At 36.9% G+C, this 19,692-nt stretch overlaps 4 protein-coding genes across 4 annotated transcripts in view; 2 read left to right on the top strand and 2 right to left on the bottom strand.

Moving 5' to 3' along the window:
* The window catches only part of LOC136261916 (tRNA (guanine-N(7)-)-methyltransferase non-catalytic subunit WDR4-like), a 69,696-nt gene that overhangs the window by 4,448 nt on the left and 45,556 nt on the right, over positions 1 to 19,692 (bottom strand). Inside the window, exons 2-5 of the mRNA XM_066056011.1 lie at positions 4,394 to 4,540; positions 3,101 to 3,187; positions 2,482 to 2,551; positions 2,053 to 2,131 (exon numbers count right to left, since the gene is read on the bottom strand). Of these exons, the coding sequence (XP_065912083.1) occupies positions 2,053 to 2,131; positions 2,482 to 2,551; positions 3,101 to 3,187; positions 4,394 to 4,540 (383 nt within the window). The remainder of the gene's footprint in view (positions 1 to 2,052; positions 2,132 to 2,481; positions 2,552 to 3,100; positions 3,188 to 4,393; positions 4,541 to 19,692) is intronic.
* On the top strand, positions 9,746 to 13,612 carry LOC136260953 (uncharacterized). Its single transcript, XM_066054876.1, has 7 exons — positions 9,746 to 10,164; positions 11,559 to 11,863; positions 11,929 to 12,079; positions 12,133 to 12,295; positions 12,365 to 12,482; positions 12,534 to 12,656; positions 13,135 to 13,612. The coding sequence occupies exons 2-7, from the start codon at positions 11,819 to 11,821 to the stop codon at positions 13,480 to 13,482; spliced, it is 948 nt and encodes a 315-aa protein (XP_065910948.1). The 5' UTR covers positions 9,746 to 10,164; positions 11,559 to 11,818; the 3' UTR covers positions 13,483 to 13,612.
* On the bottom strand, positions 13,501 to 17,306 carry LOC136259731 (uncharacterized). The gene is made up of 9 exons (XM_066053252.1): positions 17,211 to 17,306; positions 16,299 to 16,384; positions 16,031 to 16,117; positions 15,883 to 15,980; positions 14,887 to 15,014; positions 14,768 to 14,833; positions 14,667 to 14,713; positions 13,764 to 13,909; positions 13,501 to 13,719 (listed from the first exon to the last, which is right to left on the bottom strand). Exons 1-9 carry the CDS (start codon positions 17,304 to 17,306, stop codon positions 13,517 to 13,519), a joined length of 957 nt encoding a protein of 318 aa, XP_065909324.1. The 3' UTR covers positions 13,501 to 13,516.
* Positions 18,327 to 19,692, top strand: part of LOC136260952 (uncharacterized) — a 34,645-nt gene continuing 33,279 nt past the window's right edge. Inside the window, exon 1 of the mRNA XM_066054875.1 lies at positions 18,327 to 18,963. Coding sequence (XP_065910947.1) covers positions 18,856 to 18,963 — 108 coding nt within the window. The 5' untranslated portion in view covers positions 18,327 to 18,855. The remainder of the gene's footprint in view (positions 18,964 to 19,692) is intronic.

Below are 19,692 nucleotides of genomic sequence, written 5' to 3'. Positions count from 1 at the left end.
GACCCATTACTGATCGTAGTTCCATCCAAAGTAGCTAGGAGAAACTTACATCAACAACTTTCAGTGTGTTCATGCTGCCAGGATTATTTTTATGATATCGGGCTGACAAGGTTTGGATGATGACTTCTCCTTTTCCCCATAATTGTACTCTCGTTGTTATAGTCATATCATAGTTGTCATACATGTAGCTATAGTTTATAGTCACAATTTGTAGTTTCATGTGTAATCGTGCCACGATTTCCCCCTGATTTATGAATGCAATGCCATTAGGTGAAATATTTTGGAATTTTTTGAGCGCTTCTTTCTCAATGAAGGAAGGTACTAACAGCAAAAACCTTGATAGCATCATGATCCCCAAAGCAATAGGAGTTTGTAAATCTTTGTTTCATGTCTGTACCCCCAAGGAGACAAAAAGTATGAGCATTGGTCTGCCTTGTGTTGAACAAGCGGATCACCATAGTTTTGTTCTCAATTTTGCCTGGCAACGGTTGTAGGAGGGCATGGAAGACAAAACTTACCCAGCAATGGATTCACCTGTTCATGGAGAATCTGATGATGCAAGTTGCATCTTGATAGAGGACTGCAATCGTAAGTTGTGACCGTTTAATTAAGTGCCTGTAGTTTATATTCTATATTGTCACTGTACAAATTGATTTTGGTTTTGTTATTACCACTTTGTAGTACTGTTACTTCAAAAGTGCTTGGCTTCTAGAGCTGAAACTTCAGTTTACCATTCCTTGGCTATCTAAAGAAAATGGAAATACAAAAAAATGAACTAGTACTGACATGTGGGGTTCTTGCAGATCCAGTCACTATTGTTAGCAGCTGCTTGTTCTTTGCACATACTGATTAAAAATACCTGGAAATTTTAAACTGATAAAACAAATTTCCCAAGGGTGATTTTTTGGGACTTTGGATATGTTGTTCTATGAGAAAAGAGCTTTAAAATGATACCAAACTTTCTCTGATACCATTCTTTTCCCGGTTACAAGTTTTATCTACCGGACTAATTGGGCTGAGCATAGTTAAAAGCAAAGCGTAATGGCCACTTCACTTTCAAGTCAGTAATTTGTAGCTGGGACGTGCATCCAGATGACAACATTATCTATGGTGCTCTTCTTTCAGTATGGACAGTTCACCAGTCATAATAATGTTACTAAAAATTAAAAAAAAAAAACAAGTATAAGGAAAATTAGGAATTATAAATTTGATTAGAAACAAAAGTAGGGAAAAAGGGAGGTTGCCTACACCTGCAGATATGCTAGTGGACATTTAATCCCTATTTCAGTCTATACCCACAACTGAAATAGGGATTAAATGTCCAATAGTATATTTGCAGGTATAGGAAACCTCCCTAAATTAAATTTGTGACCCAATTTTGGGCACATTTGTCAATTTTCTGTTTTACAGCTAAAATGAGGCACTGGATGTTTATTTATCTTGTGTCAAAATTTCAGCTTGATATCTTGAAGGGTTCCAGAGATATGATCAATTTACTGTCTAATACATTAGTAATACATTGAGTTCTGTGAGTGATTATATAAGTGTGACAAATGGTATTGTTTGAATACAGTAGAACAGACAATTTAAAGTATTGTTTAAAGTATGGCAGTGCCTGCTGTGAGTGTCAAGCCACTTGTGTAGACAAGGTGTTTGGTGTGTGTGAGGGTTAGCTGTACATCATGTTACTATTGTACCAGTAGAGATTTATCTTCCTCTACACTGGTGACAGACAAAACAAAGTACATGAACGTGGTGAGTCGGGTAAGAGATGAAGACAGTACAAGTGGCCCATTCTCATCGGGTAAACAGAGGTCTTCTTGAAATACTCAAACAGTGCTCTTTAACTTTCATTAGAATCTATTAATACTTAGCTACACAGGCAGCATTCATGGAAATACTTCAATAGTTTAAGATGAAATCAAAAAAAAAATTTGTCGATTGAAACTTTCCCTCAATACATGAAACTTCATGAAGACAACTTTTGCACCTCACAAAAAGTGTGAAAGTTACTGTAATGTCATATGAAAGTTGTGCAAGACACAAACTCACTCAGTGTGTCCAAGACAATATGCTTTAATGTTATAAGCATTAGGAAAATGACTGATCCTGATTTTCTCATCACGATCAGCTGTAATAACATATTTCTGATCCATGGTGATCACTTAATAGTAACAACACACACATGTGATATATGTAGGTCAAATTCATGTATTCCTTACTCTTTAAAGTATGCATTTTCAATTTCAATTAATGTATTACAAAATTTTAACACACCAAATTTATTGTAGGAACCTTACAACATGTGTATATTTGTTGGTACACATGTGGCTCATGTAGTTCATACATGTGAATTATCAACATAATAATGCTCCACACATTTTAGTGGGTTATGATATTGTACTAATTCCATTGTGATATACAGTTATTAAATAAGATTAACGTTTCGTGACAAGCAACACAGTAGAGATAAGAACATACCATATCTAACAACATGGATAAGTGACCAAGCAAAAATGTACTTTCCTTGCCTATGTCATCAGTGGAATAACTGCAGCAACACAACACAACAACAGTAAGTATGGATACAAATATTCAAGGGTCAAAATTTTCACTGCTATTAAATCTATAAACTTGATATTAAATCCAATTCTTTGTTAATCAAACCACCAAACTTTACCTGACTGCTAACTACAATTACAACATACCACACCGTATGAAAATTTTCTGTAATTTTGAGTTTTTGGCCTTTGGGTGGTAACAGCAAAAAACTTATCCTTGAAATATTTACACCGCCATATGTATATTACATTTGGGATTGTTTGCAAATTTTTATTACAATATTGCTCAACCTCGAAAATAGTCCCACTTGAAATATTTATACTATGATATTAGCCTAAGTATTTACTTTAAAATTTAGTGGAAAATTGTGGCATAAAACAGTAGTTTTGTGTTGTGACATTTAATGTCTACCCTTTCCACACCAAGTTAATTTTACTATAAATGTTTTAATGTTTTCACATTTTAAAAATGACATTTGGTACACAATTAGACATACACTTCTATCATTAACAGAGAAAAATATATCATTGATACGTACCTGTGAACATCTCCAGTTTTATCTGCAACCAAAATAAGAGAATCATCTTGTGTAAAACAGATTGCTGTAACACTTTTAGATACCACCCTGTATAAGTATACATGATACACAAACATGTATGACTACACCCAGTCAGAATGACTGTTTACTATTAAACCCAGTGTATCACTAGTACTGTTCATCACACATACATATACATGACATGGTTGGGAATCAAAGGAAACAGCACTCGGTATTGATTCTCATCTGTCACCTGATGTAACCAATTTTTCATATCTCTGCTGAACAGGGGCGAAGAAATTTGAGGAGTGGGGAGGGTAACTGCCACCCCTCCCTCCCCCCCCCCCCCCCCCCCCCCCCCCCCCCACTTTGTACAGTGGAGGGGTAGTGTCTTCCAATGCCTTCCATTGCCTAGAAGCAACTATTGTACTTCTTTTTACTCAATAGCCAACTTAGTAGGATTTGTGCTAAAGGTTATGCAAGAATGAAATTCTATGTGAACCAGTATAGGGAGTGCATGTCTCTGATAGAGCAGTCACCTAACTACTCTAATAGAACATTCAACAGAAACATATAAGTTGATTCTGCTTTGCAATTTACTCAATCTGTCTCCATTGAGTGCCTCAATGTCTGAAAATGCTCTCAGATTTTATCACAAAACATTTAAATTTCAAATTCTCCTGTGGGGTGGGCATACCTTCAGACTCCTCATAGCATTGGAATGCTTCTGCACACTAAGATGCTGTACAGTTGATTATAAAAGCTTCCTAACAGACAGCCACTCCACATGACTCCCCACCTTGGAGTACTGTACTCCACCCCTGCTGATGAGCATAAAATAATGGAACCCACTATCTCCCAGGAGCAAGGAACTGCTTAAATTTGAGCCAGTCAATGTGACAACATCATTGTTGACAAAGCTAGGAACCAGCAAGTTTACTGGATCAGATGATCTTTCATCAGTGAGTTGCTGATTGTATTGCTGTTCCCCTGAAACAAATGTATAAATCTCTAAAAACTCACTAGCTTGGAAAAGCAATGCAAAAAGGATGGAATAAATAAACTATCATTTTATTACGTGACCTTTTATTCAGGATCCTATTATAATGGAAGGGTACCTGTTCAGATTTTGTCGTATCGTTCAGGCTATTGCAAATAAAGGGATAAATGAGTGGCAGAGTAAAATGTGTTAAATCATAACTAGAATTAGATGTGTGACCAAAAATGAATGACCTTTTCTTTCACACTTCAACACTTCAACACAATACATTATGCAGTACTACATGAGCATACCTTGTACCACAGCACTGGAAACTTGATGTATCCCAAATCTTTAACACTTTACTGTTAGAGCAAGTAGCAAATAATTTTCTTGACTGACTACATTTTATACACACAACATGGTCGTTCCCACATTCCAGAATTTTCATCTCATCATTACTACAATGGTAGAAACATGTGTTTCAATAGTCACGTGTTATGAAATGATATTGAATTATTGTTGCAACATGGTACAATGTGTTATACTATACAAAATACATCTATAAATCCCAGAAAGAAAGTGACTCCCAGTTAGAACTTTTCTAATGCATTTTATTACAAAAGTAAAAAAAGTTAGAATTTGTTACTTTTGAAATGACAAAAAAAATTATCCATGGTTGGTTTATATAATACATACAGCATTAAACCATGTGCAGAGAAAGACTGTTCAATTAGAGTAGCTTGATATTATATTACTATAAAGTGTATTCTCTATTAGAGTAGTTTGATCATAAACTTGTGTTATATTAGAGTAGAGGTGTGTTATATTAGAGTAGAGGTGTGTTATATTAGAGTAGAGGTGTGTTATATTAGAGTAGAGGTTTGTGTTGTAATTGTATAGTGCTAGCCCTAGTATATGAATACCAGAGAAAACTTTGCTATGGACAACAGATGCCTGTTGTGTATAAATAACAGTTATACGGGCACAATGTGGAGTCTATGAAATTTATAAACCTGAAGGCCTGGCTGTAGCGCACGAGCGAATCTCCACATTGTGCCTGCATAACTGCTTTAGGCTCTATTTTATATTATGCTCACATTACTTACCTCATCGAAGACTGTTTCTGCTGCAGGCTTGGCAAAAGTGGCTGGTTTTCTTGCGATAATACTAACGCCATGGCAACTATGCATGCTCACACAACAAAATTAAGCGCCCTCGTTGCATCACTGCATGTGAAAAATGCATACTGATTGGATAAACCTAGTTTTGAGCATATGTTATATTGTGCCTGAAGGCATGGAGTATATTAGAAAACAAGGTGGAATATAGAAGATTTATTACCCACCCAAAACAGCCTAAATACAGTCTAAATTCACATATACATGTCAGTGATGTTTGATAGTACTACCAGATGGTGTGTGATAAACATGTGATACACACATGTTCCTAAAATTGGCTGCAAGATGATTACCACCTGGTGAAAAGTAGCATCATTGTGCAATCATTTAAGTTGTATACAATACACCAATCAGTAGGGACCTGCCCGCCAATTATGCTCATTATTTTACCTATTATGCTATGTTCCACTGCTCAAAATTTTGCCTATTATGCTCAAATTATGCTCAATATTTATACCTCAGTTCCCATAGTAAATTTGCACTTTATGAGAAAAAAGTAAGTTGCTGAAACACAGCTTTTCGAAATGCACGTCACAGAAAATATCGATATACTCTAATAGAACAGTCAGAACAGTCAGTTACCTGATTATTCTCTGACTGTTCTATTAGAGTATATCGATCTTTTTCTGTGATATGTATTTTGATAAGCAGAAATAATAGTTATACGGGCACAATGTGGAGTCTATGAAATTTATAAACCCGAAGGCCCGGGCTGTAGCGCACGAGCGAAGCGAGGGCGCTACTAAGGGCCTGAGGGTTTATAAATTTCATAGACTCCACATTGTGCCCGTATAACTGCTTTAGACTCTATTTCACATTACACTCAGATCACTTACCTTATCCATGGCTGTTTCTGCTGTAGGCTCGGCAAAAGCGGCTGGTTTTCTTACGATAATACTAGCGCCATGGCAACTATGCGTCCTCACGTGACTAAATAATCGCGCTCGTTAAATCACTGCACGTGAACAACGCATAGCGATTGGACAAATCCGATTTTGAGCATATGTCATATTGTGCTTAAAGGCGTGGAGTATATTAGAAAACAAGGTGGAGTATATGAGATTTATTACCCACCCAAAACAGCCTAAATAGAGTCTAATTTATGGTAATGCACAAGTGTTCTGCTTATTATGCTAATATTATGCTCAATACTTTCAGGCACCTATTATACTCATTATTATGCCAGGCGGATCCCACATTCTTTTCCCCTTTGTACCATGGTCTAAGGTCAAGCAACTTAGAATTTGGGAGACTGCGATAGCCACTGAAATCATGGGCAGTGATAGGAAAACCATAATGACACAGCAAGTAATCATGTGACTACTCTATTAGAGTATTTAGATCGAGATTTAGATACATAGCTATTATCATGCAGCCTTATGCTGATACGTCTGCCAAGCAGTCACCAGTAACATGATTATCAACTGGTCAATCATACTTCAGACTCAATCCATATTTGGGCATTAGGGTATCCTACAATACAAACTTCTATCTTGGTCTAATTACAAATATGACTGTACTAACATCCATTTAGCTGTTTTAAACACTCATACTCAAAATCTATTCATCTGTTAAACTAATCTTACCAGGTACATGCATAGCTGGTACAAACATAACCATACATTCTATACAAGGGAGGGAGGGAGGGAGAGTAGCACTGAAAACGAAATATAATGTCACAATTGAACACAGGCAGGTAGTTACACCCCGCCACACTAGAAGCCTGCCACTACAGCTAAATGTTTCACTAAGAGATTCACAGCTCTATTAAAATCTATCTCAAAATCTTGTCTCATGACTTACAAATACAAAATATCATGGATAACAGTAACTGTAATAAATTTGATTTGATGTGATCATTATGATATTTACAGGGTACAGGTGTATTGAGGTGAATCCTCAATAGGCGCACAGCATATGTTTTAGTTGAGTTTTTCTCAAACTTGGATATTTCGCTCATTTTATATGAGTACTACAAAGCACTCTTGAAGGTACAAACACTCCATTTGTACAGCTTGTAACCCTAGAGTCTCTTTTGAAAAGTCACCACAAAGGCTTCTGACATTGAGCCAACCTTTTTATTCACTGTGCACTCATGGCAAAACTGTTGCTTTAGTTATAGCCCTGAGTATCAAACCTCCACACCAGTTTTTTAAACTGCATATGTTCCCTCACACCTTTACCAGTACATAACCTTCATTTATAAACCAACCAAATCCCTAGCAATGCTTTAAGAACCTTGAAATCACATGACTTGAATATATGAAGTCTTGTTAGCTACTTTTCACCTGATACCTAGGTGGTACCAACTTACCATATTGTACTGCAGTTTTGAATTCTGTTGGAACAGAATTGTACCAATGGGACTGTTTAAAAGCTTAAGCAACCACGTACTCTGCATTTAAGTCAGCTCGTTCCATAAATTTGTACATTTATTGATGTTATGTTTCATTTCCACCCTATTTAGGATGGTAGTGATTTGACAAGCTTCTCCAATACTGGGGAATTGACATTAGAATATGACAAACTCTCTGTATTGCTCTACCTTCACTACAACAGAGAAGAGTCAGAGCTAAACTTATAATGATGTACAAGATTTATTAATGATCACATTGATATCCCTGAAGATTTCTTATATTATACCTAAGGCCACTCCAAGTCATACCTTAGTTTCTGGTCACTCCCAAGCCTACAAATGGATGCGGGCGGGCGGATGATCAGGACTTCAGGACTATAGACTCTACTGTGACAATATACTGTATGGTATTATTATTTGCTCAATTTAGCAAATTCATGTTGATTTTGTTTTTAGACAAACTTAACCAACAACATAAGTAGTTGTGCTTCGGCAAAAAATGCACTAGGAAAGTTGTTGATGGATCATGGCTAGCTATACACTGATGTATAGCATTTAAGTATATTTATTTATTTATTTATTTAGAATATACTATAGGAAATGTTTTGCTCATGTAACTACTTATGCTTTCCAAGTGAAATAAATGTCTCATTAGCTATGTCAGGAAAGTATTACTATGACTTATAGCTAAGTTGTTCAAATGATCATGATCCAAAATGAAATTTAACTTCTATTTTCACATCAGAAATTCTTCATTCAAATGTGAAGTCTTAGCCCACTAGCTATGTGTTTCCAGCCTTCTATTCAGTAACCTTGAGAAAAGTAACTGTCAAAGTTTTGAGTCATTGATGGCTCCAAACTAGTGTTTTTTAGTGATCATCTGGGAATGTTTAAACTATAAGGGTTTCTACTTGCCAATCTAATTTTAGTTATGGAAAAGTTTAAGTTTAAGCTCACCGAATGTTGCCGGCTTTCCATACCCCTGTAGTGTTCAGTGATAAGGAATTTGAAGTTACTAGACTAATCATTAGAGGACTACATTTGAATTATAAAGTTAAAGCTATGGCCCATCTGCATGGACTAGTAGTTAATGCTACTGAAATTACTTTGGTTACAGAAGCATTAGTAACAGTTATAATCTGAACAGCTATATAATCAAGGACAAAACTAGCTATAGTTAGAAACATTTTATTAGTGTGGCATATATACCTAATATTAGAGTTAAGAGTAGTGTGACTGCTCTATTGGAATCCCTGACTGCTCTATTAGAGTATATCGATCTTTTGCAGTAAAAGATAAGTGTCTTGCTGGGTCACGTGCACTTAAGCACCTGTAATATTAATAATAGTCCTCATAAACTAGGGTTCCAGGTTTACCATGCGGGCGGGTGACCAGAAACTAAGGTTTGACTTGGTGTGGCCTAAGTGTTATAATCTTGTAATGTGTGATTTCAGTAAATAATAAATAAATCCCCACCCCCCACCAGGGAATGACAACCTTGACTTAATCATGGCATGCCCACCTTTTGTTCTAGTCTCGCGCAGCCAGACCACTATTTCTCCCAACGGCGCTTATAATCTCTAATCGATAAGCGCCGTGGCATAGATTATATATACTACGTACCCGGGTACGTAGTATATATAATCTATGATTCTTGCCACACGTTTTTCTAAGCGCGTCTAATGTAATTATTTGTGCAACCGCTCTATAGCAATTTCTTTCATTTCTGGGAAATTTCCGAGAAATTTCTTCAGTTCCTCTAAAGTTTCTCACCTTTTTCTCAATTTTTTCTCTATTCTTGAAACTTTCCCTAAAATTTCTTTAGTACTTCCTCGTTTCTCAAAAATTTCCATAGAATTTCTTTGAGAAATAAGACGTCATGTGCACGTGATCAGTACTTCTCTAAAAATTTCTTCGTGGCATACGACGTCATAATGCGTAATTAAGAGTCCTTACTGTACAACTTAAGGCCACTCCAAATAAATTCTCTGTTTCCCGTCCACCGCCCGCATCTAGTTACTGTCAGCTCTAAATATTCCATTATTCCGTATTCTTCCATTATTTTCCGGTTATTCTTGCATACTAACAGGCTCAGCAAAGCCATCTTGTAACAGTGTAAGCTCACGTGTCAACAGTGCTATCATGTCAGCACAAACTTCACGTTTGTGCTATTTTTGCAACTTAAAAAGGAAAGAACAAGCTTAAGCATGCTTTTATGCAATTTTTTTTAATGGTTGTGCCAGGCAAATAATGGCTTGAAAAGCTGCTAATCTTATAATGAAATAATGGAAATGGACCGCCCGCCCGCATGCAAATGTGCTTGAGTCCAGGACGGGAAGCAGAGCATTTATTTGGAGTGGCCTAAAAGTGCGCGTGGATACGGCGGGAAAAGATGAAGTTTCTTTTTTGTTCAAGTGCGTTAAGGAAGGCAAGATTACGGGAGACGAAGCCATCAATATCATTGGCAAGGGCAGATCATCAGCCACCACAGGAGCTATTATGAGATATGGACCCAATCATAGTATCCAACCCCCTACACCAACTGCAAGTAAGCCAGCAACCGTTATCTTGTTACACATACTGAACGTAGTTCGAGCACGTGCATATTGATTTTAATGTATAAACCTGGCTTTGGTCTGTAGAGCTGTCTGGTTTTTTGTCAAAACAAAATGCTCTATATGGTGTTTTAAAAGCAGGACCTTCTGCCTTGAGCTCTTATCAGAAAATATCTTTTTTGTTCATAACATTTTTATTGTAGCCAACTTGTATTTTTCCTTTTAATGCCTGCTTTAATTTGTATAATATGTAGCTAGTCGCATGAAAGTCTCCTGTCCGGACCGTATTGCCTTAACTTCTTGACATTATCAATTAGATTAGAGATTATAAGTACCCCCTCAGAAAAAGTTTTGTTGTCTGCCCACACCTTTTTGTTCGGCAACTTTTTGCATACAATTTGTTGTTACCGCCAAGGCCTTAACCTTAATTTGCATGCAACAATTTTGAACAAGAATGGTATGGATAATTCACCAGACCCCTTCCTAGAAATGGGGGTTTTAAACTTCTAATTGACGAGTGGTGCTTACGAGGAATGTGACTAGCTAGTGTTTTATAGGCATCACCACCAACATGGCACTTTCATTTTACTAGGTAGCAGTAAAAGAGCTGAGGTTATTGAAAAATATAAGCAACTCCAACGAGGAGAACGATCAAATAGCTCTAAGAAGACAAGATGTGCTGCTAGTGTTCAAAAGAGAAACCCAGTTTTAATTAAGATCAGTGTATAACTAACTATTCTAATAAGCATCAGTGGTGAATCCAGGGGGTTTGAGAGGGTTCCATGGAGCACCCTTTTTGAAAAATCATCAATGAAGCACAATCAAAATACTCTAATAGAGCATTCACTAAAATCTAGTGATGTGCGATATAGCTTATTGTTTACATTGCATATTGCAATTATTGCAAGCAAAATTATCACGATTATGATAATTATCACGACAATTAACATGTAACATTAGAAGCCAGTCTACAGGTGAGAACTTATACAAACAACAAGTTTCTGAGTGCAGTTGTAACTAGTGATGAAAATTTCTATCAGAGAAAGTTTCTTGTTTATTGCAATTACTATGTATTTAGTTGAAATTTTTATATCACAATATAGCTTTGTCACAATATGATTATCATGAGATACACGGTATACGATAAATTGTACCATCACTACAATAATGCAATAGTCCAGGATGTAATCAAATGGCAGTTGCCAAATTAGTCTTACTGTATGTTGAACTTGAGAAAAACTGAAATTCACTCAAAATTTCTGCCGCTTTTGGTCTGAGCCTTCAAAAGTGTGGGTTGCAAAAGTGAAACCCCAAAAGTATGGATCCATCCCTTGAGCATTAGCCACATGTGTGCAAATGACTCAATAAGTTTGTTCGATTATGTTAGATTACACTTGGTGGAATGAGGTTCGATGATGTAAAGCAACGTGGTGTACACTGCAAGGAACTTGGACCTAATGTTGGGGTTTCTATGGCACCCACAGCAACGTATGATGAATTGGTTGAGGAAGGAATAAAATACTTCTTCAGTTACAAGGAAAATGCAGCAGGTGTGGCAAGTCGTGAATATTTTTGGCAGATGGGCAAGGAAGCAAGTTGCCCAACACCTTGCAAGGCCGCCCATGGGTTTTGGCAGATTATCTACACATGCATGGCATGTTCCCATCAAAGACTAGGATATTCTATGTACAAGTAAGCAGTCTTGTGTATATGCTGAATGTGGGAAATTTAATCATGTGTATTGGAAATCTATATAGCAAGAGATCATCGGTATTCCCAGTGAGCCAGTTAATGTTCATACTCCAATACCAGAGCCAGGTACTTCTCATGTTGTTGCCACAATACCATCTGACTCAAATGATGAGGTGGCTTTGAGAGATGTACAACGCAGCAGTGACAAGAAAATAGGTAAATATATCACAGCTTTGTAACACAATTTCAATCTCTACGCATGTACGAAGATGAACACTTCATTCCATTTTCATCATTTACACTGGGACGTAAACTTGGTAAGGGGGGTTATGGATTGGTGTTCCTGTCCGAACTAAATGGAACGTTTGTTGCTGCAAAACAAATCCCATTGACATCAGATGAGGTCGACATGAGTGAGATTAATGTTTTAAGGTGATAAAATAGTTATATAGCTATATGATTTCCATACGTGCTTTTATAACATTTGTTTACACTGAACAGCTCACTGCGCCGCCCTAACATTGTTGTGTTCATGGGGTATTCCAGAGATGAACATCACATATACATCTTGACTAATTATGTACATGGTGGAGATTTATTCAACCTCCTTTTCAAAGAGGTACATTTATTGACTTGACTGAAATCTTTACATGTGTAATTATCGTCACAGAAAATACCACTCTCAGCAAGTGACCAACTGTCGATAACCGATCAAGTGGCACAGGTACTTGCTTATATGCATGGACGAAAGCCTCCTTTTATTCATCGAGATGTAAAGCCAATGAACATATTGGTAAGTACATATGTAGATTGATGTAATATAGGCAAGCATTGTCTGTGTACTTGTCAAGTTCTTCGGTGCCTTAATAGTACTACTAGAGAAAGATTGGGTATAAATGTTATGAGATGTCACTGATATGGTACCTTAAAAGCTTTGTACATTGTGCAAATGAACTTCATAAGTACTTTTGTATTACTTTGGACTTTCTGCTGCACATAAAACAATATACCATATTTACTTGGTTAAACACCGCACCTTTAATAGTTGCCGCACTAATTGATCGTGCCCACAATCGATTGTGAAAATAAGGGCTTAAACATCGTTCATGTGTATCAAACGGTGGTTAAGCTTGAATAGTCGCCACATCGATTTTTGAGACTATAAGGTAATAGTAGCTGCAGCGTTTAACCAAGTAAATATTGTACTTTTAAACTTATTTATGAATAAAATAATTTTATGGTTTGTTAGAAATTATAATTATTGTTCACAGGTTGAAAAGGGAACTTTCCATGTATACTTAACAGACATGGGATTAACCAGACTCAAGACAACAGCTTGTACAATGACAAATGTTGGAAAAGCTGAAGGCACACCTTATTATTCTTCACCAGAATGCTTTTTTGGAAACACATGCCTTGCGTCTGATGTTTGGAGCTTTGGTTTAGTCTTATCTGAAGTGTTTGGGAGAAAGCATGCGTGGGGAAAACTAATGACCCATGCTGAGATGGCACAACTTATTGTGGCTAAAACTCTACCTTCCGTACAACCCTCAACCCAACCATCAGAAGGGTGTGTGAAGGTTGTTTGCAGTATGATGCGAAAAAGAGAATCAATATGATGACCGTGATACAACAACTAAGGGAAATAAATATTTAACAACTCAAGACACTTTTTAGATGTTTGTACAATACTATAGCTTCATCGGCATTTGTAGGCTTTGAAATATTATCTTCACTCATTACATGTTCAGCTAAATCAGTGAACTCCTTTGGTACAGAGCAGGGTTTAGTGACACTCCATTCACGTGCAGATTCTACATCATCACTACTCACGGTGTGTCTATATGATCGTGTCCCTAATAATTGCATAACATTTTATTCAAATTTAAGTTTATCATACCTTCATCTTCAGGAAGAAAATACAGCTTATCTGGTATACCACCAGGATTATAATTACTTGGTCGTATTCTATGAATGTTCCATTCATGTGCCACATAATCCAATTCAGCTTGTATCAAGTCCATAAAACAGTATCGAAGGCAGTCACTACACACAAAATCCATTGTTTAATTGGTGAGAAGTATGTGTATTTTGACAAATTCTATAGCTGTGTTAGCCAAACTATAATCCAGCCAATATACATTGTCTCAGAAAACATGACTATTTTAATGTTTTTAATTTGACATTGGCCTACACAAAATTTTCAATCATAGTAATGTACTTGATATTGGTAGAATGTTCACATAACCTAATGCATAAATTGTGTGACCAAATGCCTAATCATACATAGTTTGTTCAGCACTGGTGATTCTAGACCTGATATACAGGTGGGGGGACAGCATAAAATGTTGTATGACTGTACCATAAAGCAGAATTTTAAGGGAGTTGAGGGGGGGGGGGGGGGGGGACCCCAGAAGCTGCAGGATTTTTGCAATTATAAGGATTTAAAATGGCTTAAAATTAGTGCTAAAACATTAAAAATGCTAAAACTAACTACATATCTATACCACAACTTTCCCCCTAAATTTTAGAAAACTTATTTTTCAACAGGGCGGGCCTGTGCCCCCCCCCCCCCCCCCCCAGTAGAATCGCCTATGTTGTTCAGACGCTGTGACCAAGCATTTTTTTTCTTATTTCAAGCATTGCCAATATTTCCTTAAACTGGATGATGCATGCAAACAAAATCGAAATACTTTAATATAATTGGTTTGCTTCAAACTCCAATGAATTTTAATTGTTTACGGTAAGTTTATTAGCATATATGCAACAGCACCATACATATATAATCAACACTCTTACTTACATATGATATTCACTGCTGTCATCCAGTTCACCAGATTCTCTCAAAGCCTGTAATCATAGCAATTTTGCACTTATCACATGTGAAACACTAATTTCACACACCTTAAAATAATCCATCCACCATTGCGCAGCATTCTTGCGGAGCTGTCCCCACCAAGCCTCAATATGCTACTTTGTGCACGATTAAAACAAACAAATAATAAAATACAAGGTAAAAAAACTTGATTGGAAGTAGATCGGCCATACATGAAGCTTTTCTCCTTTGCAAAGGGATCATCATGTTGATCTCGCAAAAATGCTATATTTGTATTCTCAGTTCCTCTGTCCGTTCTTAAAATTGTAGGACACCCTACAGTAATAAACACATCAGTTTTAATTTATATGTTTAGCTATCATATGCCTTAAAACATACCACATTCAATTGATTAATTAAACACTGCAGCTGTAATTAGCCTATAATATAGTATAAAAAACTAATGAGGATATTCAAGGGTAGCCAGTGCTATCAGTACAAAGCAGCTTAGACCTCAGTGCATCAAAAAGAGTACGTACTTATTACAATAGCTGCAATGTGTTTCACCACAATGTACACTAAAAATGGAAACAATAGACAAAAGGTATGGCATACAGAAACACATTATAGAATAACTATTGTTTGTTCCCTTCTCTATTACTGTAGGATTACCTTTCTAACACTACAGATACATAATTATTGTCACCGTGAGGCATGTTCACTGACACAGTATAGCTACAGCCACTATTCAAATGTAAGCCTTTTTGTATCAAATCTAAAAATGTATGTTATTATAGTACATTTGGATATTATGTCTTGGCCTTATATGCTTACATATACTGTATATCCGAGGATCAAAATGCCATCCTGCAGGAGCTGAGAATTAGGAAGGATGAGGGTGGGCAACTGTACCCTCTGCCATTTTTGAGGGCAGCACCTATTCACTTACTCCAATGCCCAAAAGGCAACTATCTTATGGTACTACTCAAACGCAATGTCGCTATATGGATTGCAAGTTGATGTTTTCACAAAATTTTCATCCTTGGAACACATCAGTAGACAATTAAAGTAAAGCAATCCTAAAATATTAAACTGTAAAAATGCTTAAGTCATTCAGCAAAAAAGTTGAACAAGTAATATCAAGAGTTAGAGGATTAATGCTTGGTTGTATGTATACTATATTTATCTCATGTTTTCAACTAACCTGCTAATTTTTCTACACAATTTAAATAGTACCCTGCAATAATGTATGGATCATTATTTGAGGGGGATACATGAAGCCAAAGGATTCTACGTGAGTAGCTGTTAAAAGGTGAGATAAGGATTATACGCTTGTTTTTAATATTGCTTACCCGTCAATGCAGCCATGTATGGCAAAACCATACGGCTTTAATTTATCATATCCGTCACAATGCCATATATAGTCTGGCCCTACAGTTCACCAGAAAAGTGGACACAAAGTACAATAAAGCATTATCTGGTGAAATGAATACACCTTGCTGTGATATATCCTTCTCTTCAGTTTTTTTCCTTTCCTAGCTGCAGCGCCTTCTGGGTTATCCAAAGCTGAAGAGTAGCAAAATGTTGCTTACCGACTAAATAAAGGACCACCTGACTCACCTTCCAACACGCAAACTATGTTTCTCTTTCAGCTTCTTGTGCAATAAGCGGTAACCAATGCAGTTCCCTGACACCTCCCTTTCTTTCTATGAATACAGTGTTGCAGTAATGATATTCACATTTATTTTGAAAGAACATAGAATGAATGTAAACAATTGTCCCAATGTTGGATCCATGTAGCATGGAAGTTGGAACAATTGCTTCTCACCCTTCTTTAAGCTACACAAAGCCTGCAACATACAAGCATCCTCTCACAACTCATAATAGATAATAGGATAGGCAGAAATTCATAAACAACAGAAATTCTTTAATAGAATAGCCCTCATAGCTATGCAGCAGGTACTATGATACCGACTCTTCAACACTGACAATTTCATAATTCTTGACCTGTGAATAAGATACTTTTCCAGTACAAGATGTGTGGAGAACATTTTACCAGTGTCCTCGCAAGATATTGACATTTCAGTGTAATTTCTGACTACCACAGATACAGGCTGGGGTAGGGGGGAATTGATTGCTATTAACTGAGGCAAAGATGTGGGTCCCTTGAATGTTTGGATACTAAGATACTGCATGTATTCATGTAAGGGGCCACTCACGCATATCGACTCGCAACTTGGAATTCATAGATCAACACCACAAGATTGCACATCCCTTTCGTGACTGTCCCACTAGCTATTTTCCTGTGCTTTACTTGAATGCCTATACTTCTCCTATAAGTAAGGAGCTGAACATTACAGATTCCCTGCACCATCCGCAATCTCAGCCCACATCTGTGGACCATGGTAGTTGGGGATTTAATAGCTGTAAAAAAGTATATCTCCCACTAGGGACCTACAGATAGGCTATAGACTAAACAGCTGTGGAGAAGGGAGTATGCGAATGAACTACTTTCATGGATACACAACTTACTTTAATAGCTGCTTCGACTTCTTCAAAGGAAATTTGACCGTTTTTGTCTCTTCTTCGCAAGCCCATCCTCTTCAGTCGCTTCCTCAGTTGATCCATTGTTAAATTTATACCGTGCCGTAAGTGTAAAAACTTGCAAATGTCCTCATATGTATAATCGTCTTTGAAATAGCGTAATATCAAATCTTCCTCACCCACTGTGTGCAAAGCAGGAATGGCTATGATAGTGCCATGCTTGACACCATCCCATAATAACAAATATCACGTGCACATGATGTCGTATTTCTCAAAGAAATTCTATGGAAATTTTTGAGAAACGAGAAAAGATCGAGAAGTACTGAAGAAATTTTAGGGAAAGTTTCAAGAATAGAGAAAAAATTGAGAAAAAGGTGAGAAACCTAAGAGAAACTGTTGAGAAATGAGAAAAAGTGAAGAAATTTCTCGGAAATTTCCCAGAAATGAAAGAAATTTCTGGGAAATAGACCAGAACGAGCCACCGTAGATTTACCAGTTCTGTATGTGTTCTTACAAATGCAGTTAACCACTGCACACTAGTTACAATGCCTTAGTTACTTAACAAGCCATATTATCTGAAATGATGTACCCCGTACTGTTTGCTGAGGCAGCAGTTTCACCTCAAATGATGTTGTCTGTCTCAGAAATTCAGTTTACAGCACAACTTAGCATCTGTCTTATCAGGAGCTCCGGACTTTGTGAGCTCCCGGTCTCCGTCCCTATCCTTTAATGGTAAGATCAGATGGGTTGCACTGAATTGATCTGCCAGATTGAAACTTCACAAAAAGTAGTATCTATGGTCTGTACATTCCACTCCTTGTCCTTACTCACAATGATTGTCACGAGTAACAATTTATGCTCATAACAAAGCCATGGAGAGTGGAAATTTGGCTGAAATTATACTTGCTAGAATCCGAGAATCATGGCCATCGTTTTAAATTTCGTCAGAAGCATCCGTGGTTTCCTTTTTCCTACTTCTTTTCTTTAAAATACACGAAACAACTTCACTGCAAAGACTGAATACGTCGGAGAATACGCCATGCGCATGGCATAGTAGCCCCATTAAAAATGGCGGCCGAAAAGTGGGCGTGGTTTTGGAAAGAATCAAAATGGAGGACCCCATCAACCTGAATGAAGTTTACGAACAGGTGTTGAAAAGGCACAAGGAGACTGTATTCAAACATATCCAACTCTCTCATCACCTACTAAGTCATCTTTTGAAGCATAGAGTAGTCACTGATATGGAGCGGAAAAGACTTTTGTATGAATATTTGCAATCTAATGATTCAACAAACGAAGCAAAACAATCTTTTCTTGATATTCTAATTAAAAAAGGTTACAGAGTATTTGAAAGGTTTTTGAAAGCGCTGGATGATGAGACAGAACATGCAGGCCATGCAACTCTTTATAGTAATTTTGTGAAGTATGAAAAGATTTTCACCGAGCCACCCTCCAATGGTCGGGAGCATCGTAGTGACTGGACCGATCAACGCGAAGAACTAGTGTTAAACACAGGAGCAAGTTCTCGTGTAAAGCCTATTGAAAATATTAGCCAAAATATGGAGATCCGCTTTCAGGAAATCACTGGTCGTCTCAGTGGGATAGAAAATATGATCAGTAGCTTGTGTACCAAATGGACCAGTTTGCGTCTCAGTTCAGTACTATTTCCACTGGTACTTCTGATGATCGCCACAGACAAGAGACCGAAGAACTATTACCTGGGTTTCCCCATTCAGAGAATGTAAGTAATCCATATGCCACACTACATTGCTTTAAAATAAGGTACTGAAAATTTCAGAGGGAAAGTGTAATGAAATCAATTTTTTTACAAGTAGATTATTAAAATGTAATTCTCTAGTGACATTTTAGTGGTTTATGTCATGAAAGCATAGTGAAATTTCTTTCATCCATTTTTTATGAATAATGAAAATCCAATCAAAATTTTTTTCACATGACTTTAATGTTTCGGCAACCCTAAAGACTACTTTTCACTATTAGTTCATGGCATCTAACATTTTTCCTTCTGTAGGTATTGAAATTTTGGATTTCATTACCCTGTTCATTGCATTTTCAAAACAATATGTTCCAGATGTAGCTGGTAAAAACATATGATCAAGGGAAGAGATTTGACTTATAGATATCATGATTTGCTAGTCTCACATGGCCAGCTGCAGACTTTTTGTAGTCTGGCCATGTGAGACTAGTGCATCAAGCACTTATAGATAAGTTATATGCAGATAGTACATGAGACTAGAGATTTTCAACTGTGATGTCAATCCCATAGTTTTACACATGGGCAATCCTCATTACAGGCCAGACTGTGGTGGCCATATCTCTCGCTAACCTGCATTGTTTTTTTTTTTGTCAAATTATCTTTATGGTTTTGCTATCGAAATGAGTAGGTGTTATCAAAACCATGCAGTCAAAATTGACCACTATGGTTGGCAGGCATGGCACCAGTACATTATTA

Source organism: Dysidea avara, chromosome 7 (assembly GCF_963678975.1).
Source record: "Dysidea avara chromosome 7, odDysAvar1.4, whole genome shotgun sequence".
Classification (NCBI taxonomy): domain Eukaryota; kingdom Metazoa; phylum Porifera; class Demospongiae; order Dictyoceratida; family Dysideidae; genus Dysidea; species Dysidea avara.
Note: the sequence above shows the minus strand (reverse complement) of the source record. Positions and strands in the feature narration are given on the sequence as shown.